This window comes from Leptonychotes weddellii, chromosome 7 (genome assembly GCF_054177405.1).
Source record: "Leptonychotes weddellii isolate Sample4059 chromosome 7, ASM5417740v2, whole genome shotgun sequence".
NCBI lineage: Eukaryota > Metazoa > Chordata > Mammalia > Carnivora > Phocidae > Leptonychotes > Leptonychotes weddellii.
Window position 1 is genome coordinate 80,269,174 of NC_138375.1, and position 22,582 is coordinate 80,291,755.

Here is a 22,582-nt window from a genome sequence, read left to right on the forward strand (position 1 = left end):
GTCCTCTACTGAGTGGAGAGTTAGAAGTTTGAGGGAGGTTGGAGGTGTGAGGAGATGGGAGAAGGTTTTGAATTAGTTATCATAGAGAACAGGGAGGGAATAATGAGAGTAAACGAAGGAGGTTTTTGGACATTGTTGAAGGCCTACCCACTGGAAGTTGGTGATGACATCATGAGTTAATTTTTTTTTTTTTTTTAAAGATTTTATTTATTTGACAGAGAGAGACACAGCGAGAGAGGGAACACAAGCAGAGGGACTGGTAGAGGGAGAAGCAGGCTTCCCACGGAGCAGGGAGCCCGAAGCGGGGCTCGATCCCAGGACCCCGGGATCATGACCTGAGCCGAAGGCAGATGCTTAACGACTGAGCCACCCAGGCACCCCAATTTTTTTTTTTCCTAATGACTTTCAGGCCAGTTCTGTCATCACACTTAATATAGTTAAAGTTCTTTAATCATTCACTTAATCATTTAATTATCAGTACCAACTTAGAAGTAAAAGGTAGGGCATAGTTTTAAAGCTTGCCAAACTAATGTTTTAAATGTGTTGAATAGAGTAAGTTTGGAGAAAGATGAAAAAGATCACTACTTTTCACTTCATTTTGATACCCTTAAATAATGGAGAACGTTTCTTGGGAATTGATTTTAAATGTGCATGCTAACTCATTTAACTTTTATTAAAATGTATGTTACCCTCGGGTAATTTGTAGAGGATTGTGAGATCAAATGTTTTAAGTTTAAACATGTGGTCTTGAAATGCTTAAATGCCAGAATAATATGTATTTTAATAGTAAACTCATTTTTTTTCAGGTATAATTTTCAGAATGCATAGAAAGTTTTCCACCAGTGTCCTCAAATCTAAATTCATTCATTGTTAAACTTGTTTGTTTGTTTTATACAGGGTGTGATAGGTATACAGCTGGTCGTTACCATGGTGATGGCCAGTGTCATGCAGAAGATTATACCTCACTATTCTCTTGCTCGATGGCTACTCTGTAATGGCAGGTAAGGCAAAGATAGGCTGATTGTGTCTGGCACTTTCAAATCTCAGGCTGATTGATTTCCCAGAAGTTAAGTATGAATTCCTATTTTTTAAAAACATGACAAAAAGAAAGTTATGAGAAAAATCTAGCTTCCTTATTTTTCTTACTTGAGATATTAGTAGTTTATTTTTTTAGTATAAAGGTAATTGGATCATGGTCAAGAATTCACTCCACGCTCCTTCCTGTCCCCTTTTGTCCATGGCCAATGAAAATACCAAATAATTTTTCTGTAGTTACCTTCTTAAAAGGTTGGTCAACAAGGGTATGAGACTGTAAATTGAAGTGTTTAAATATTTTCACCGTTGCTGGAAAAAATGAGAGTATATGTTCTATTATTGGTGACTCAGTTGAGAGTTTATTATGAGAATTAGGGGTTCTTTGTTTTACTGCAAAGAATTTTAAACTTTAACTTGACAAGGAGGGGGCAAAGTTACTTTGTATGGTTTTAATTTTGTCTACTACACTATAAGCTTACTACTATTCCTAATCCTTCCACAAAGGAGCTAAGTTTCCTTGCTGATATTTTTACAATAAAATAATAAAATCGAAAGTAAAGAAGTTGAATTTAGGGGATATGACACAAATGCAGGAAAATTGCATATAGAAATACTTGGCAAAATCCTGTGCAATTATGAAAGGTAAGTTGTAGATTTGATACCATGTCTATAGTTTTACTCTAATTATTCATCTCCAGTAAATAACCAAATTCTGTTTACTGATTTGTAGGTCCATTTTCTTTTGTTTAGACCTTTTGGACTTAGAAAACAATGGATAGCTCTTATCCTCCTAATGATTTTATACACTGCAAGATGAATAATAAGCCTTTATTATTAGTTCAAGGCCCTTCTATCCACAAAGCTAAATTTCCATTAGAATTTATTTTCAAGTTTAATATTCTTTATGCTTCATACTTTTTTCATATCATTTAAATATAGAAAAATATTTGGATTGCTTAAAAATATTTTTGACCACTGATACACACACACACACGCACACGCATACATGTATGGAATATGAGAGAACAGCTGTTTAAAAACATGTTTTGTTTTGTTTTTAAAGATTTTATTTATTTGACCCAGAGAGATGGCAAGAGAGGGAACACAAGCAGGGGGAGTGGGAGAGGGAGAAGCAGGCTTCCCGCTGAGCAGGGAGCCCAATGTGGGGCTCCATCCCAGGACCCTGGGATCATGATCTGAGCTGAAGGCAGCCGCTTAACAACTGAGCCACCCAGGCACCCCTAAAAACATATTTTATTAGCAAAGTAAATAATGACTAAAGTTTTAGTGAAGTTGAAAACCTTTATCAAGAGTATTTATAAGAGAAAAAAATTAGTCATCTGCAACTAGTTTTTAACTGTGTAGTCTTATGCCCTATGTAGTCTTGTTTACTTTTTTGCTTATAAAGCCCCTTTCCATAGATCATGAAAGGATAAACATCAGGTAGGGAAATTATCATTCATTCTAAATAAATGGAATCTGAAGTAATAAATTAGATAAAAAATATGTTAAGGTAACTTGTTTTCTACTGAGAATTCTGTGTTTATAGACTATGATGAGTCTCCAGGGAGACTTCCAGATCTCTTACTCTGGAAGAGTAAGGGTATAAGCAATTTCCATGTTCTTACATAATCTGCTTTCCATTTGTTTCTATAAAACTTACATTCACCAGTAAAAGCTAAACTTCAGAGATTGAAAACCTAATTCTTTTCTCTTTGTTAATATTAGAATTATGTATTATAATTAAAATCTCTACTTTTTTGACAAGACTTTCATAAATACTACTAATTTGAGGGGGAGGTAAAAATAAACACGAAGTTAATTTTTTGTGACCCTGATTTGCTTTTGTAAACAGATTAACTTTAGTGTTAATTAATGCTGTTTCTAATTCCAAATCAGGTTCCAAGGATAGCAGTCCGAATTTTCTAGTAATAGTTAACTTTTCTGCTATAATTCATTTCTTCTCCTGTATTGTTTTGTTTTTAAGATCATCTATCTTTCTTTAATATTAATCCTGAAATTGTTAGGTCATGAAGTCAAATTGCTAAATGTTGTTGCCTAACTGTTGAATCAGATCATTGATTTTATCCTTTTGGCATAATTATTGTTATATCATCCTTTTATGATATGAAATTATACTGTTTTAATATTGATAAAATGTAAAATGCCTTCAAAATTGCTCTTGTAAAAATTTTGATCAGAAATGACTGTTTGCATTTTAAATCTTATGATGCTATTGAGTTTAAGAAAGAGAAAGATCTGAGGGCATTCTTTATCATCTATAAAATGTTTAAAAGAATTTAAGGGGTGAGGCTCATGGCTTGGTAGTGACTATATTGAATGGAACTATTGATTAGAACTATTCAAGTGAATAGATGTGTAGATTCCATGATAGATTAATCATGAGTATGACAGAAGAGACATGTTTTTAGGTTCTGTATCTATCGTCCTAATATTTGTCCCACCAGTATCATATCTTCATATTGTAAATAAATATTCATATTTTTCTTAACAGTATGGCTTGTCTTTTTGTGTCATATAAATTTATGTCCATATCTCTCATCAATCTCTGTCTTTTTGGAATGGAAGGTTTAAAGTGCCGTCAGATTTTTTTTATGTTTACGTAATGAGTAAGCCTCCTGCCATTTACTTGAAGAAGTCATACCTTGAAGGAATCAACAGTTTTGCTTTTATATTAGCAGCCTGTTGATTTTTAATATAAATTAGTTTCCTAGCTCTTGTTAAATAATATATATTGCTGTTAGTGTTGTATATCTCTAGTTTTTTTTCGTTACCCTGGTTTAATTCCATTAATTTCTTTTACACTATTATAAAACTTAATACTGATAAAAAGTTTTATTTCTGTTATCCTGTTTGGATCCATACACTGAACTAGGTAGCAGAGGAAATGGGTTTGTGGTATGTTAAGGCCTCAGAAATCTCTGTCTGAACTTAGTTTCTCATGCCAGTTCCCCAGGTGGGAATCAGGGTCAGATGGGAGAGTCAGGAAGGGGTTGGGTAGCTCTCCAGGTAGATTCTTCACAAAATGATATTTTAAGGATTCAGCTGCCCTTGAAGTGGTGACTTAGGGAGTCTACGCTTCTTTGGACTTGTTGGCTCTTGTATTCCTCCTGCTGCCTTGGAATCTTGTGTTATAGATGCTGTGTCACTTGGCAGCTAAAGGGAGTAGGCTATGGATCTTTCAGGTGATTCAAGGGGCCAAGCTTAGAAATAGACCTATCAGTTCTGCCCACATTCCATAGGCTGGGGCCCTGTGACTCTTCAGGCCAAAGTGCAGGGGAATCTGGGAATGTAGTTTTCATTGTACCTAGGAAGTAAAAACAAGATTGGTGAGTGTCTGGTCCTTCTCTGCTGTAGGTGATATGTTTACAGATGAGAAAACAAGTTTTAACTTTACTCATATTCACGTACTGAAAAATGAAACAGATCTAGGCTTCTTATCCTGAAGTTCAGTTCACAGTGTAGTATTTATTTAATGTATGGCTACTCATCAACTCCAGATGTTGTCCTGGAACTGGCATACTTGAACAGAGTTTGGAATTTGGTGGTGGTGACAATTACTGTGACTTCTTTTGGCAGTTAACAGAGTAATTTATTTAAGATTTTTTTTTTCTACCTTTTATTCTTAGTGGTACTTAGCCTTGTATAAACTATCGTTCTGGTTATATATAGTTAGTGTATGTTTGTCTTTGCTTATTGTATTCTTCTGGCTTTTCTATGACTACATAGCCACCTTTTATTCTGAATGAAAAGGCACCTCAGCATTGATTTTGATTGCCATAAAATGTGCCAAGTGTGAAGTAGAGTTTAAGAAATATCATCTGTTCAAATTATACTTCTCACCTCACTATTGAAATTAAATTTATTCCACATTACTAAATTATAAATATTTTGTACTCCATTCTTCCAGTTTTCTTTAAGAGAAAAATATTTTTCTTCTCAAAAATGTTATTCTCCTTTTTTTACATGCCTTTTTATGTGACTATCAGATTTTGTTGAGGGATTCTGCTTTAACAAGAACTTAGGTAACAAAATCTCTTCTACCTGTAACCTGTGAGCATGTATTACTAACCTTGAAAAACTCAACTGTGAAGAGTCTAGTGCTCTCACTGCTCAATTCCTCCCTCTCTCCCCAAAGGGAGGAAAAACCATGGGAAGTTGGTTTCTTTGTACCTTTAGTATGAACTGCTTTCCCTAACATACACTTCTTTTTTAAAATTTTTTATTTTTTTTAAGATTTTATTTATTTGACAGAGACACAGTGAGAAGGAACACAAGCAGGGGGAGTGGGAGAGGGAGAAGCAGGCTTCCTGCGGAGCAGGGAGCCCGATGTGGGGCTCCGTCCCAGGACCCCGGGATCATGACCTGAGCCAAAGGCAGATGCTTAACGACTGAGCCACCCAGGTGCCCCTTCCCTAACATACACTTCTAACAGTTGCTCAGATCATACAGAGGTGTTCTGTATCATGTCCAGCATACCACTTTATAGTAGCCAAATTATTCTCTACTTATTATTGTAATTAAAGTTCCTTTTTGTTTTGAAGTTTGCTTGGCCCCTCTTTTCATGGAGAGGTAAGTGATAGGTTACATTCTTTGTACATTTGAATAGTGGGTTTTGCATGAGGACGTAGGATTTTGCTTTTTTTTTTTCATACTAGCTTCCTTGCTGACCTGCCTTCCATTTCCTTGATTGTTTAGCTTAAACTTTCTGCACTCTTCTCTGCCCCTTTATTTCCCGAGGCTCTCAACTTTGGTCTGCTTCTTCTTACCATATGTTCCTCATTGAAAACATGTTCTGGTTGGATTTATTTTGATTTTCTCTCATCCTATATTGGGTAAAGAGCGTGTAACAACACCTTCATATTCAATTGCTGTAATTCTTTTTGCCTGTTCTCTTTTGCATGTTGCCTGATCCAAGTATCTGCAAGTTCCCTTTGGTGAGAGAAACCTACTATTCAAATGCACAGTAGGTGGGACCTAAGACCCAAGGGAAAGGTTTAAACTGTCAGCTACCACCCTTACGGAATGCCTCAGTCCTTGCTCTCCTTGCCTCTTAACTTTCAGTTCCAGAATGCCATGCTGTTCTATTAAAATTTCCAGTAAATAACAAGAGAATGTATATGTGTAATGATATCTTAGCTACTTGTGCTGAAAGGTTTTCTAGGTTTTAAGTGGTATTAGTTTTCTCTCATTTTTTTTTCACTTGTTAAAATTATTGAGATTTAGAATGAAGACTGAAAGTATAGTTCGTTGAACACTACATCAAAAACTAATGCTGGCTAACTGAATATAATAAAAAAGTAAAAAATAAAAATAAAATAATAAAAAAAAGAAAGTATCTATAGTGACCTGTATTTTGAAATAAGAGTTTTGTATAATTATTTATGTATTAAAACCTTTTTTTCAGTACTAAACTTTTCTCTATTTGTTCATGTTTAGATTTCCATTTTAAATTTCTGAAATTTATACTTTTGGAAAATTTTAAGGTGGTTTGCTTTAAATGACATTGCTGTTTAATTTTTTTTTGAAGAATTTAGGTCAATACATTCTATATTTTCTGATACCTATTTTTTCAGTGCTATTGAACTTTAGTAAGGAAAGTTATAGTCTGATGGTATTTTATGTAAGAGGTTTATATAAGACAATTAGTAAAAAATTATTTAAGTGATTTAGTGAAGTGGAATACCAGGTTGGCTTTATTATCTGAGACACTGCTGACAATTTGAACATAGGTGAGAAAAGCCACTGAATAGCCAACGTAAATGTCATAAAATACACTGAGATTAATGCATTTAACTTAAATGTAAGAAGTTCAGTTTTTTAGTGAGATCCTATTAATACTTTTTATTTTAAAGGTTTTTTTCCCCTATTTCAAACATAATATATGCCTGTGATACAGAAAAAGATAATAAATTGATAAGAAGGAAAAATAAGAGGTAATGGACTGTATTCTCATCAGCTAAAGATAATCACTGTGTACATTTTGTTGTATTTCCTTTTAATCTTATCATATGTTCCTGTCATGGTTGTGATGATATTGTATGTGCAATTTTATAACATTAACACAAAACATTTTTCTCTAATTGTATTTTTGTAACCATTCTTATTAACTGATGCATAGAATCTGAAGCTAATTAGCTTTTACATGTCTTCCAAGCCCATATTATAAAGGCATGGTTCAGCAGTTACAAGCAGATTGCAAGTTATTTTGCTAAGATAGACATATCAACTAGTAGCAAAAGAAAAGGCTAAAAACTGAGACTACAGCTTAAAGTATCTAGTACATGGGAACCACATGGTATGGAATCCAACTATGTATGAAGCACTGTCTATTAAGGAAAACTGTGCAACTGTCCTTCTAAGTTTTACTTTGAACTTTCAGACCTCAGCTGCTCCATGCTGCCTGACAGTCTTTGTCTGCTCCACTTCTCAGGCAGCTTTCAACTCAAATCCTTTCTCCTCAAATACTGGGCATGCCTGCCTCAGCCTCAGCTCTTGAAACCAGAGCCCTGCAATCATTTTCTCACCACCAAACCCACAACCCTAGTTACATGTGCAACCCATCTCTATTTTTTAAAAAAATGTTTATAAATTCTAATTTTGGCCTGGGGAGGAGGTGTCCTGTCTGTCAGGGCTCAGTTCCTGCATTTGTGCTCTGTATCTCTTTCTCTCTTTCACCTAATTCTTTCTTCCTTGTCATTAATTGCTTCACTTCTTTTGGATTATTCCTGTTAGCACGCACACACATACAGATACCTTTTTTTTTTTAAAGATCTCTTATGAAAAGTAACGGCAACAATAAATAGAGTCACAGCCCTGCCTCCCTTCTGCCTTAAAAAACAAAGCCCCTCCCATGTCCATTTCTTAGTTTTGGCCTATTTCCCTGTGTTCTGTTGTAGTAACATTTGTCACATGAATTGTCTTCATGAACTCTACTTTTCACTTCCTTTTTTTTTTTTTTTAAGATTTTATTTATATGAGGATAGAGAGGGCACAAGTGGGGGGTGGGCAGAGGGAGAGGGAGAAGCAGGCTCTCCACTGAGCCAGGAACCCGACAGGACCCTGGGATCATGACCTGAGCCGAAGGCAGCCGCTTAATCCATTGAGCCACCCAGGTGCCCCTACTTTTCACTTCCTTATTAACTGTTTAGCCTTCTACCATGTTTTATTTTCTCCTTAGGTGATCTTATTGATTCCATAAATACCACAATTATGTAATGACCCCAGGTTATCTCTGAGCTCTAGATTCTAATATACAGTTGTCCTCTTCATGTTTTCACTTGATATTTCATAGGTACTTAAAAACTCAGCATGTTTAAATTCTTGATTCTTCCTGTTCTACTCCATCTCAGAAAATGTACTACTATCTTCTTCAAATCAGAAGGGTACATACCCTTCATTTTTTTTCTACTTCTTTCATTTAATCCATCAGCAAGACCTGTTGACTCAACGTCCAAAATATATCTGCTTTTCTTGCCTGCTTCTAATTCACAGAGCAGGAAAAGAGATCTTAAAAGGCAAATCAAGTTATTTCTCTCTCCTGTTTTGAGCATAAAATCTAAACTCCCTGTGACCCAGGAGACTTTGCGTGATCTGTTAACTTTTTATCTCTTCAGCCTCCCTCAAAAGTTTCTCTTTGCATATGGTGCAAATGCCTCTTTGGCCTTTTGGTTACTGCAGTGTTCTGTGTTCTTTCATGCCTTTGTGCTTTTGGACATGCTCTTCCCTGCCTGGAATGCTCTTCCCCTCCATGGATATGGTAGGTTAATGTCCTCTCAGATGGGTTTTCCTCACCTACAACCTAAGGCTTGTCTCTCTCATTTTCACCATTTGTTTGGTTCTTTTGTGTAGTATCCAATTTGTAATTTGTCATTTTTTAATTGGTTAAATTCAGCATCAACTAGAATATAAGCATCAAGAAAGCAGGGACTTTGGCTTTATTGTATGTGATTATATCTCGATTGCCTAGCAGAGTACTTGGCCCTAGGGAACTCCATAAGTGTGTGATGAATGAATGGATGGATGGATGGTACATGAGTAACAGACTAGAAGTGGCCCTAAGAGCATCCACCGTCCTTAGGTTCCAGCTTTGACCAATAATTATTACTGATGTAGATGACCTGAGTTGCCCAATAAAAAGTATAATTATAAGTGCAATCCATTTTAGAAAAATGGGTTCACAAAAATGAGATTAAACAAGTTCGAGTATATTTAAGAAGAAAAACCTAGAAAATGTAAGAATCTTAAAATATTTTGTCATTATAGTGTTCTAAAAGTAACTTAAATTTTCCTATACTAAGCATTCTTTCACTTATTAGCAATAATTAGTAATTTCTCAGAGCGAAACGACTAGTTTTAGTCTTTATAAGTGAGTTATTGCTTAAGTGTTCTTCTAAATGTTATGCACTCAATCCTCATCATTCATGCACTCTGTATTTGTGATTTATGTACTTGCTGAAGTTCATTTGTAACCCCCAAATTCATACTTGGGATGCTTTCAAGGTCATTCAAAGACATATCCAGAGTGGCAAAAAATTTTAGTGGCCCAATGCCCATGTTCCCAGCTGAGGCCTCGTTTCACCTTTCATATTGTAAACGAGTGTGCTTTTCATGGTCTATTTAGCATCATGTTGTTCACATTTTAGCTTTTTTTGATTTTACTGTTTAAAATGGCCTCCAAGCATAGTGCTGAAGGGATGTCTAGTGTTCCTAAGCACAAGAAGGCCATGATATGCATTATGGAGAAAATTTGCTAGAAATACAGAACTCAGGAAAATACTATACTTAAGATTACAGTTATTAAGTAAGCTTTGTTTAGGCCTGGGTTATAGTGCTGTTGGCTGTGAATTAAATGTTTAATGAATCAACAGTATATGTTAAATAAGGTGTCTGTAAACATAAACACACATAAAACAAGGTTTTGTATTGATTGGTTGATGAAAATGTTGTGACCAGAGGCTCGCAGGAACCTAACCCTGTATTTCCCCTAGGAGCAATGTTCAGTGTTCGCGGCGACTTTATAGAACATAACTACCGCGAATAACAAGAATCGACTGTAAGTTAAAATTCTGGACTTAAATCGAAATTTCAGGAAGTGCCTCCTCACCCATGTTTAATTACAGTTTAGAGACTTTTTGGTTGGGATATATATTTTATTTTAAAACCTTTCAACTATGAGGAGAACTGAATTCATTTTGGTTCAGTGATTCTTTTTGAGCACTTACTATATGCCAGTAACTGTACTAGTTTTGAAGTATACAAAAACAAGTCATAAAATCTTCACTCCCAAGAATCTTTCAGTTAGGGGAGTATTTCATTTTAATCCAACTAGTCTGATACCAACTGCAATTTAATTTTGACACTGCCTGGAGTTAACATAGACTCCATGGGTTAAAGACAAAGTTCTCTGTAAGAATGCCTAGGCTTCCAGATGCCAGCTGCAAGTTCTTGGAATCCCCAGGCCACCCATACTTTTGAAAACTGGCTACTGGCTACAAATTGGGGCATTTCTATGACACCCCTCATGTTCAGTAATTTGCTAGAACAACTAGAACTCAGGAAAGTGCTATACTTATGATTACAGTTTTATTATAAAGATGGTAGAGGAAATAGGTTTGGGAAGAAGTGCAGTTTCCATGACCTCTCTGTGGAGTCAGGGCATGTCACCCTCCAAGCACATTAGTGTTTTGGCCAGCGAGGATGCTCCTCTGAGCTTCATTGTTGAGAGATATTATGGAGTTTCATTACATAGGTATGATTTTAAATAACTGGACAAACGATTGAACTTAATCACTAGCCCCCATCTCCTTCCTGCAGATCAGGTGGCTAAAAATCCCAACTCTAATCACATGGTTGATATTTCTGGTGACCATCTACCATTCGGAAGCTATCTGGAGGTCCACCAGGAATCCCCTTGTTTGCATAACAAAGAAACCCCCTATCACTCAGGAAATTCAAAAGGCTTTTAAAACTCTTTGCCAAGAACTGGGGACAATGACCAGATACATTCCTTTTTTACACCACAGGGCAACTTGCCTTATAAATAGTAAAAGGTAAATTAGATGTTTGCCAGATAGGGGCATAGATGTTTATAAGCAGATAGAAGAATATATGCAGAAACATCAAGGGATGAACAAATTTGTGGAATAAAATGTCATTTAGTTAGAATGTCATGTTCAAAAAGGTAGTTGTTGAATGTGAGTCTGGTAAAGTAGATAATATTCAGATCATGAAAGTCTGTGGAAACAGGTCACAAATCCTATGCACATTTGGGCCTTATAGTGTGTGTTATAACTTTAATGGAAAATTTCAAACATATACAAAGAGTAGTCAGAATAATACCGTGAATATATAATGAATATAATGATCTCCTATGTATGTATCACAATTAACACCTGGTGGTCAACATGTTTCATCTGTGTTCCCCTTCATCTCTCCTCCCCCCAGCATATTTTGTAGCAAATATTACTTCATTCATAGATACTTCTGTGTATATCTTTAAAGTATGTGAGCTTTTATAAAAATAACTATAATCCTATTTTTACAGCTAAAAGTTTTTAACAGTAATTTTATAACATCATCAGATACCCAGTCATTATGCAAATTGCCAATTCTTAAGTGGTTTTAAAAACAGCAAATCAGTTGCTAACATTTTTTTAATTGAGATATTTTACTTTAAAAATTTAGATTTTTTTGTAATTGAAAAACTGGAAGGTTTAGCAATACTAGGTGTATGTTTCTCCTTTATAAAAACAGGGCCTTGATGAAAGTCTTTGCCTAGCTGCCTCCTCACTGCTTTACCTTGTGAAGACTCTTGGAAAGGATTTAAACAGGCATTTACCTTGATAAAATTTGCACTATGGAAAGATAACTAAAGTTGGGATCAGAATGCATTTAGGAGAGTGTCCAGGGAAGACAAGGACTCCAGTTAAAGAACAGAATTAATGATATGTGGAGAGGGTGCATTGAAGATTAAACTTGAATATCAAGTTTAGGTAGTTGGTAGATAGGAAATTCAGGTGAGACAGGGAATTGAGAATGAGCAGGTGCGTGCTTGGGAGGGAATAAGTGATTTGTTTGGGTCTTTTGACGGTGTGGTGGAGGTGAATACACCCAGTTATTGGAGCCCTAACTTAAAGGGTTTTGTAAATACGATTTACTCTTATTTTTATATATATAAAGTTTTAGAATTCTCCAACTAAATTAAAGGAGGGGAGGATAGGAAAGCAAAGCAAAGACTACTTGTAGTTTTAGGGACATTCAAAGGACTCTCTTTAAGACAACTGTCAATTTCTTCTGTGTAAATGAAGGATGGGTGGAGAATTCTAATGTGCTTCCTGCCAGCTTGCCTGCAGAATTCAGTCCATTTACTTTTAATAGTAGGCCTATATAGCCTTAGTATGTATTAATAATTGTCAGTTATAAGAAATACACCTATAAACAGCATTGCAGGGTCTGGCATCTAGTAAGTGCTTGGTAAGTGCTGGATTTGAATCGAAACCCTTTTAAGGCATAAGCAGTAGTATCTTAATTCAGATTAGAGTTTTTCACCTGATATTTCCCTTCAGTCTCTTCACGAATAGGAAACTAAATAAATATTTGTACAATAAATGAATAATTCTGGTGATTTTAATTCCTTTATTTAAAAGGATTCTTTTTTTCTTAGTTTGAGATGGTATCAACATCCTACAGAAGAAGAATTAAGAATTCTTGCAGGGAAGCAGCAAAAAGGGAAAAGCAGAAAAGATAGGTAAGTTACATTGTTGAGCTTATAAAGTGTTAAGTATTTGAGACAATCTATGTAAATATATTTTGTACGTTCGTTAAAGGAACATTTACTGATAATGCTATGCGCATTTGGTAAATTGGAGATTAAAACCCATGATCTAAAATAATTTTGAATTGCCCTTTAAGAAAATCCTGTATTTAGTAATATAATATATGAGCACAGAAATGATTATTTTACTTAAGAATGGTTAATTTTATTCTTTGTGTTTAAAATTATGAAAACAATATAGCCATCATATTAAAACTTGCTGGGGGTTGTCTGGGGAGAAAACCAGAGCCCATCATTTTACCCTATAACTCATTTATCTGTTGATTTGAGTTCTTTTCCAGAATTTACTGTTATTCAGTATTATGAAATTGGGCAAATTTACCTACTTTTGACCTCTTTTCTTCATTTTTCAAATAAAAAGGGTAGCCTGTATAACTTCGTAGGTCCCATTCAGTTGCTATATATTATATTCGCATTTAAAGTTTATGAAGAAAACCGCCTGCTAATAAACCTCACTGAATGGACCACAGCAGCCTTATCTATGAAATGGAAGAACCAAACATAGTAATTTTGAAGGATCTTTCCAGCTTTAAAATTTTATATCTCTATTTAAATTGAATTCTCAAGTAAAGTACATGATAATTAGCCTCTCTGTATGGGCCTTAGTGTCCTCAGCTGGGGAGGACTTCTTAGGACCTGAAACTATGATTCTAATATATTACAAAATGTCAGTGACAACAAATTGTCACCAGATTTCTCATGTGTATCATAAAAATGATATTAACCTGAGCTAATGCATTTGTAGGTGCTAAAGTTTTTTTTAAGCATATTGATTATTTGGCATGAAATTGGAAATTTTAAAAAGACTTTTCTGATCTCGCTAACCATTCTCTTTTACACTTATCATTGCAAATACACCTTAAAGATCATTGGAATATTGAGTGTAAGCCCTCCTTCTCTGTTTTATTTTGAAAAGGCTTTACGTGTACAAAATGATGCCAAAATGGCACTGTCTTATTCCTGGTAGCAATAATTAATATTTGATTTATTGACATGAATTGATATTTTTACTGAAGTTTTTTCAGAATAAATGGAAATTGTTTCTTGGTATTGTAATTAATGCTATTGAAACTTAATTTATTACTTTCTATATATGTGTGAGTGTCTTTAAAAATTAAATTTGGGAATGATAAATGTGCACCTAAAGAATTCTTCTATTTCCCCCATTTGTGATTCAGTAAAAGCAACTCCAAATTAGCCTTTCACATAACTGAATTTCTTATGCACATAAATCTTAATATATTTCTTCAACTCTGACTTGTTTATAGCTACAGGTCTCTTTATACATATGTGTGGACATGTATAATTTCAGAGAGAGATGCATTTTGGTTTAATTTGCTTTTATTCTTGTACCTAAAGAAATAGTTAAATTGTTTCAAAGTGAAATACAAGAAAGGATGCCAGTTCCTTGCCTTTGCTTTTTTATATGAATTTCATGTCACAGAGGAGCCACTTTATCCTCTTTTAGGTATTCTGAGGTTTTCTTCCATATGTTTAAATATTATGTGATAATGGCATTTCTTTAATTTTTTTATTTGCTTTTACTGTTGTACCTAAATGAAAAGATGTTAGTTGTCTTAAAATCTACAGGAGAGAGAGTAGGAGAAATAGGGTGAAATGTTAAGCTGGTAATCAAGATTTTGCCACTAATTTAGGTAAATCTTCCCCTGGTAATCTGCATATTCACATAATAATTTATATCCACATTTTGTAGTCTTCCCTTTAAAAACTACTTTTGTGACTTTTGACTGTTTTACCTCTTTTTTGATGAAATATTAGAAATTCTCCTTCCTTTGTGAAATTTAAACCCCATTTGTGATTAGTTGATACAAGCACTTGGATAACAGTATAGGTAACTTGCTTTTTGTGTCACTTGTCTGATTTTTTTAGGAAATATAATGGTCACATTGAAAGTAAGCCGTTGACCATTCCAAAGGATATTGACCTCCATCTAGAAACAAAGTCAGTTACAGAAGTGGATACTTTAGGTAAGGGAAATCTTGGTAAAGTGTTCTGTAAATCTTAGTTTTATACTATGCTAGTGAAAGTACTTTTCATTTTACCTATTGTGGCTAAATTTTTTGTTTGGTTTTTAATCATTAAGTCCATTTTATGGAATCTTTTTCAGAACTTAGAAGCTCAAAATGACTTCATTTGAATTGAATTTCTTTTTCTATTCACCTAACCTGTACTAAGAATTATTTTTCCCATTTTTCAGAAAGGCTGACTTACATGTTTGTTACATACTTTCTGTTTCATGTCGAGATCACAGTCACTTTTCATTATTTCGAATTCTAGACTTCTTGCCAGAAGTGCCATTCTGCTCCTTTTATGATGTGGCTTGCAGAAATGCTTTTGTGTGTTTGTTTTTAATTACCTGTACTTAACAGTGATTGAACTTTATGCTCATGCTTAGTAGACAGGGAAGTCGCTTTAGAGCAATGAACTGGATTAGGAATCAGAAAACTTATTTAAGATTTACTTTTACCCATGGGATATTTCTGATAAGTTATGTGGGTTTTCCCCCCTGTATATCAATGATTATAATTGTATAATAACTGTAATGATTTTATATTTAAAGTAAAATTTATGTGAAATTATTTGAATCCTGTAAGAGAATGGCATCTAAAGTGATATTAAACACTGGTTTTCAGACCTGACTGCCATTCAGAATCCCTTGAGCAGCTCTTTTAGAAAGAAAGATTCTTCATATGTACCCCTGGAGATCCAGTAAATCTAGAGTGGGTTCTGGGAATTTGTATTTTTTAAAATGCTCTTAGTGGTTCTGACTTTGGACCAGGTTTGAAAACTAATGGTTTACATGAAAAGTGAGGAATAAAAATAACATATTAAAAAAATAATAATTTTGGGGATGCCTGGGTGGCTCAGTCAGTTAAGCGTCTGCCTTCGGCTCAGGTCATGATCCCAGGGTCCTGGGATCGGGTCCCGCATTGGGCTCCCTGTTCCTCGGGGAGCCTGTTTCTCCCTCTCCCTCTGCTGCTCCCCCTCCTTGTGCTCTCTCTCTTTCTCTCTCTCTCTGTCAAATAAATGAATAAAATCTTTTTAAAAAATTAAAAAAAGTAATTTTGGTAATGTATAAATATCATATGTAATTTGGCCCTTCTTGGGTTAAATCATAACTACCCCTGGAAAATCTTAGTAGATTCATGTAGCATCTCATATAGAATTATGTAGTGATACAAAATGGCTTCAAGATATTTAAAAGTTGATTCTATATTTACAAAGATTTTTACGTGTGTGTGTATTTTATATATATATATATTATGTATTTATATATATATATAAAGGGTGGCCTAGAACCCAAAAATGTCAACGAGGAACAGTATAAATCAGTATCATTAAGACTGTTATGACTGGTTATGTTATCCTCTTTTTTTAATTATTTTTCGTGCAAAATCTAAAACATTTAAAAGCACTTTGACTTTTTGACTGGTTGTCACATTGGTTTTATTAATCTTTTATGTGTGCTTACTTGTATAAAATGTTCACAGACATGTAAATATAAGAATATATACATAGTCTCCCTGATTTCTAGTACAGAGTTTTGTCATTTTTACTAGTAACGTTAAATGATAATTACCAGCTTATTAACTTTAATAGTAGCTTAAATTTGAGTATTTATCAGGCATTGTTGTAAGTGCTTTACTTTTATTAACCTTCTTCCAGTTCTATGAGGTATGTAACTGTTATTGACCTTTTTTGCCTTAAACTCATTGAACTCATATAGTTAAATAACTTGTTGTGGCTTATTCACCAAATGTGGTAAAGCCAGTTAGAACTAGGCTATTTTAATGAACTTAAAAAGATTAAAATTAAGGCCTTATCACATAGCTTATTCAATATTTTGTTTCATTAGTACAGTTTTGAAACTAACTGCAAATGGTACTAGTTTAACAACTGGCCACATAATTTCAAGAGCAGAATAATAGGGAGATGTTTTATTTATGTTTATGTAATCATTTCTGAATGCATGCTGTGTGTGTGTGTTTAGGTAAAAGAAGAGGGTTTTCTCCCTGAATTTAACATACACTCATGAGTTTAAGGCAAACCACTAGGCTTGATGAGCTGTAAGTTTTCTTTTGTTTCCAATAGCCTAATAAAAGACACATAGGTAATTATATTATTGAATACAAAAAGAATATAATATTTGGGTTAAATATGTAGCCAAGATTATGTATAATTTGTACTTGGGTTGAATGTGTATATATTATTGGTATCCCAATAAGTATCTTGAAAGTCTGTCTTAATTTGTATTAGCTATCTATTACAAGAACCTCTTAAAGCACATAAAAATATTTGAAATGTCACTTGGCTGTTTGCTGTGAGTGGATTCCCTGCAGGAAGCCTCTGACTGTGGGCAGCATGGAGAATTGGAGCTTTAGTTATTAATAAAAATTGAAAGCCTTTAGATAAATGGATATTTGTCTACCCAAATGGATATTGTCTGTACTACCCATTTCCCTGTCACCTTCTGGAAAGTCATTGAAAAGGGTGATTTTTAGAGGAGAAGTGAGGTGACTAACCCTTCGACTACTTGAGGGTAAATCTTTCAGACTGATATTTATAAGCTATTATATTTATCAGGAAAAAAGAAAAAAAAACCTAACACAGTTAAAATAACTTGAAGCAGATTAAAAATTTACCCAGTCATGAAAGGATTTGGAATTTTTGCTGTCTTATAGATATGTAAGTTTATTTGGTTTGTTTTAATATTTTAAATAAGTCTTACTTTGAGTGGTATTTTCAAAATACTTTTTCTATGGATGCATGATTTTAAAATATCATCAGATATTACATTTTACAACTAAAATTTTTCCATAGTAATGTAGATCATTTTATTATGTACCAGTGGGAACATAGGAATTGATGTTTATGTATGTGACTTATTCCCACATTTTTAGGAGGTCTTCTACAAAATGATGCTGATACTTTGGACTGTACTCAGGCAGTAGTAAACCAGAATATCTGAGATGAAAAGAGAAATAGAATCATATTTACTATCAGGATGCTAATTTTAATGTAAACCCTTTGTTGGAAGGGGTATGGTTTTATGGAAAATTGACAGGCATTTCATCAGCTTTTCTTGAAGGAACACAAGCAAGAATAGAAAGTATACTTATATGCTATTTTAGTCTGCATTAACTCACAAAATTATTAATCCGCTGTTAGTGCATGCAGTTAATAACCGTAGCAAAGCTTAACTCTCTTACTTCACAGAAATGAAAAATAAAAATAAACTTATCTTTGTATACCAAGTTATATCCTCAAGTTAAAGTATCGTTCTTTAGAACCTTAAAAAAAAAAAGTCTTGTGGGACACCTGTGTGGATCAGTCAGTTAAGTGTCTGGCTTCGGCTCAGGTCATGATCCCAGGGTCCTGGGATAGACCTCCTGTCTGCTCCCTGCTCAGTGGGGAGTCTGCTTCTTCCTCTCCCTCTGCCCCTCCCCCCTGCTCATTCTCTCTCAAATAAATAAATAAAATCTTTTTTAAAAATTAAAATATATTTAAAAAAAATCTTGAGGGGTACCTGGCTGGCTCAGTTGGTTAAGCGTCCAACTCTTGGTTTCAGCTCAGGTCATGATCTCAGGGTGGTAGGATTGAGCCCTGCATCAGGCTCTGCACTCGGTGCAGAGTCTACTGGAGATTATCTCCCTCTCCCTTTGTTCCTCCCCCTACTCCTGCTTTCTTAAAAAAAAAAAAAAAAAAAATTAATTTCTGTAAAAAACAGCTAAATCAGCTGAGAAAATACCAACTTATTTTGCAATCATATATTTTTAACAACACTTTAAATAATATTTGGTAACATTCCAGGTTCTAAAAAATTATTTAATTTATGACGTATTAAAATTTAATTTTGAGTGTCAACATTCTCAATCTGTTTCCTGCATTTTTAGATTCATCAAACCTTACATTGTATATCACCAAATGAATAAAGCTTAGCATGGTTAAAGTTAACTATAGATAAATCCTCCTGAGCTATTTATTTATGAAAGTTTAAGTAAACTTTTTTTTTTTTTTGACCTTTATTTTTCAGCATTGCATTATTTTCCAGAATACCAGTGGCTGGTGGATTTCACAGTGGCTGCTACAGTTGTGTATCTAGTAACTGAAGTCTACTACAATTTTATGAAGCCTACACAGGAAATGAATATCAGCTTAGTCTGGTGCCTGCTTGTTTTATCTTTTGCAATGTATCCTTCAAACGTCATTAATACTAATTTATAAGTTTGTGTTCTGTTTGTAGCTAATACAATTAGATCTCATCTCTGATTTGAAAAAAAATTTAGATAATTAGAGAATTTTTCTTTGTTGAAATCTGTTTTATTTAATAGAAAAACCTTTCCAAGTAGAGGTAAATAGTTTAAAAAGCGAAATACAAGATGCCAGTTCCTTGCCTTTGCTCTCTTACGTGAATTTCATGTCACAGAGGAGCCACCTTACCCTCTTTTAGGTATTCTGAGATTTTCTTCCATATGTTTAAATATTATGTGATAATGGTGTTTCTTTAATTTTAGATTATTGCACCTTTCTCCCTGTTCCTTTTCCTTCCTTTCACTTCTCCCAAAATAGTAAGGAAACAACTGTTTTACCAAATCAGTTTTAGTGATACCTATGAAAATATTATTTATAGCTAAGCATTATATGTTTTACCAACTTCCTTGAACAATTTTTTATTCTTGTATATAGACGCTAAACTTTTTTACAGAATTCTAAACCTCAGTAGTTCAAATACATCATTTCTATTTTGTTTTCCTTTGGAAATATCCTCCTGGAGCTCTCAATTCTGTAAACTTACTGCATAGCTGTTAACCTGGGATTTTCTTCACTGTCTTCCTAGGAATTCTCTGTGCTTCTTTCTGGATCACATCATCTGCTCTTATTTGGTTTACTGTCCTTTGGCAGAGTGCATTCTACGGTATCCTGGAAAGGGGTGCTACAGTTTTTATTTTTGAAATCTTGAATGCCTGAAATGATTTTTTCCTCATACTCAGTTGATGGTTTGGCTCAGGACAAATTCTAAGAAAGAAATAGTTTTTCCTGGGAGTTTTGAAGGTTCTTGAGAAGCTAGATGCCTTCTTGCTCTTGGCATATGCCTCCCTTTCCTCTCACATACACCCTCTCGATGCTTTTTCTCTTTTGGTATTCTGAAGTTTTCATCATTAATTGGGTTAAATTCTAGGTTTAGCTTTTTAAATCTGGGGACTCATCCTTTTTCACTAGGCTGTTTTTCCCCTTACTTTTATTAAAATTAAACATTTCCTCCTCCATTTCTACCTCTCCAGAGATAGCTCCTTTTTGTTTGATGTTTACATGCATATTTCCATGTGGGTACAAAGCTCCAGCTTGCTTTTAGTTTTAGGGTTTAACTGTTAACTGTTGCCATTTCACTCTGTAAATGAGGACTTGGCATATCTGCCTGGCTTGTCATCTATCACTAATCATTTCCCATTCACCTTGTCTTCTAAATATAGTAATGTCATTTTTTAGAGGAATTTTACTGCTTTTTTTCTTCTCATTCATTGTATTTATGTACTTAAAAACAAATTCCTTTATACTGCCATTTTGATGGGGATTAGGGAGAGACCAGAAGTCAGTGGATGTACTCAATCTGCTTTTTTTTATCCAGAAGTTTTATATTGACTCTATGATAAAAGTCTGTTTTCTGTCGTCTTTTCAGGGACTCTTCATAATGACTTGTTCTTCCTTTGAATGGTTCTTTAAAATTATCTCCCATTTTCCATTTATTTTACTTTAATTTTCTTGATTTTTCTCTTAATTTTCTCTTAACCTTTTGTTGAATTTTTTTATATCAACTTTTAAAAAAATTTTTAAGACTTTGGATGTTCTATTTCCATAACATTCTTGTGTCATGGATGTGTAATATCTTTTTAGTTCTAAGGATATTAGTATCTTTTAAGTTTTAATTTATGCCTTGTGTTATTTTCTGAGTATCCGCCCCCCCACCTTTTTAGTCATTGTCATGTTAGAGATTGTTCTTAAATGTCACATGATCTTTGATTATCTTTATATTCAAGAAGGAGGCATTTAAAAATTAGAAGCTTTGTACAAGTGGCTGGAACTTGTTGATTGGTGGCCTTTTTTGAGGATGACTGAGTGGGGACCTTACATTATCCTGGGGGGACCTCTTGATACAGTATCTGCAGGTTGTTGGATCTGTCATTTTCTCCAAGCATTGTCCATTCTCTCATCTTTGAGGTGTAAGTCTGACAGCCAGTGTTATGGGTACTGATTGGGGAAGAAGGCTCAGATATCCATCATTTAATGTATAGGCATTAATTTAAATGCATGTCTGTGGCCCCCCTGTGCTTCTTGTTTTCAGGTCTTCATTGTCACCTAAGTTTTGCATGGTACTCCCAAGCCCAGTCTTTGCTGATTTAATATCTTCAAATAGTATTTCTTCTGGGTTCTGCCAGAGTTGGGGAAGGCCCATCACCTAATCTGTATGATTAGGCAAGACAAGATCTGGCAAGTCTGATTACTGCTAATATAGTCATTCAACCTATCATCCTGTTTTCATTCATCCTGCAATCCTTCCTTCAAAGGTCCTCGCTATCTCCATTTCCTGACTTTTCCAGAGCTTATGAATGAGTTAGCTTTCTTTTTACTGGGTTTCTCCCTTTGTTGACCCAGCGTAACAGAGAAAGCAGAAGCCTAAATCAGTTATTTCTTGTCCATCTGTAAGTCTTCCAAACTTTTGTTGACATTGCTTTTCTAGAAACTCATTTCTTCCTCTTCTTTGTTTTTGATGGCTTTTAGTTTCTTTGCTATATGGTTTATTTAGTCAGATTTTGGGAGTAAGCAGAATAAATGCATATCCTACATCTTTTATATTCAACTAGAGACTGCTGAACTGTCTTTTAAAACTATAAATGGATACTGTTTTAAATATATGATATGATTTGACATTCAACTTCCCTATGCTCCTTGTTGACTCTTTTGGATTGATTTAGGTATAATGTAGACCAGAGGGGCCAGAACAAAGTCTTTAAGAGTTGACATCTTCACCAGGTGTATATTCTGCTGGATAGAAATACTGATCATATGTGTCAGTTGAGAAACATCCCCAGATATCTTGTGCTGTGCTCATTTCAAGAGGGGATTAAGTTGGGGCGCCTGCGTGGCTCAGTTGTTAAGCGTCTGCCTTCGGCTCAGGTCACAATCCCGGGGTCCTGGGATCGAGCCCTGCATTGGGCTCCTTGCTCGGCAGGAAGCCTGCTTCTCCCTCTCCCACTCCCCCTGCTTGTGTTCCTGCTCTCTCTCCTCTCTCTCTCTCTGTCAAATAAATAAATAAAATCTTTAAAAAAAAAAAAGATTAAGTTGATAAGCAATTAGAATATTACTTTTTAATTCTATAGTGTTAAATATGTAAAAATACTATGCAGTCAGAATAAAGACCGAGCCGTAAATGTCGAGTTACATAAACACACTAAAAATATCTTAACTTGATAATTAGCACTAGCTGACTACATGCCGTGTTATTTTTTTCATACTTTGAGTTCTCATATTCACTGAAATACTGCTTATTTAGGAATATTCCTCATTTTCATCATGGTTGGTGGTCGGATATTAAAATGGTATTTGTGGTATTATGTGGAAATGCATACTTGATACCCAGTTTTATTTAATGTTCCTCAACCCTTAATACCT

General features: G+C 34.5%; 1 protein-coding gene across 15 annotated transcripts in view; it reads left to right on the top strand.

Annotated features, from left to right (window-relative positions):
* Positions 1 to 22,582, top strand: part of TMEM161B (transmembrane protein 161B) — a 236,838-nt gene that overhangs the window by 21,505 nt on the left and 192,751 nt on the right. For 11 of the 15 annotated variants that reach the window (XR_014147089.1, XR_014147088.1, XR_014147087.1 and 8 more), the window contains 4 exons: positions 898 to 1,001; positions 12,722 to 12,805; positions 14,783 to 14,880; positions 18,948 to 19,104. Coding sequence is in view for 11 of the 15 variants with exons in the window: in XM_081826602.1 (XP_081682728.1) it covers positions 898 to 1,001; positions 12,722 to 12,805; positions 14,783 to 14,880; positions 18,948 to 19,104 (443 nt within the window). In the remaining 4 variants the exon portion in view is untranslated. Of the gene's footprint in view, positions 1 to 897; positions 1,002 to 10,046; positions 10,112 to 12,721; positions 12,806 to 14,782; positions 14,881 to 18,947; positions 19,105 to 22,582 lie in introns of those variants that run through there. The other 4 variants (XM_031033744.2, XM_031033738.2, XM_031033749.2 and 1 more) reach the window with 3 other exon arrangements.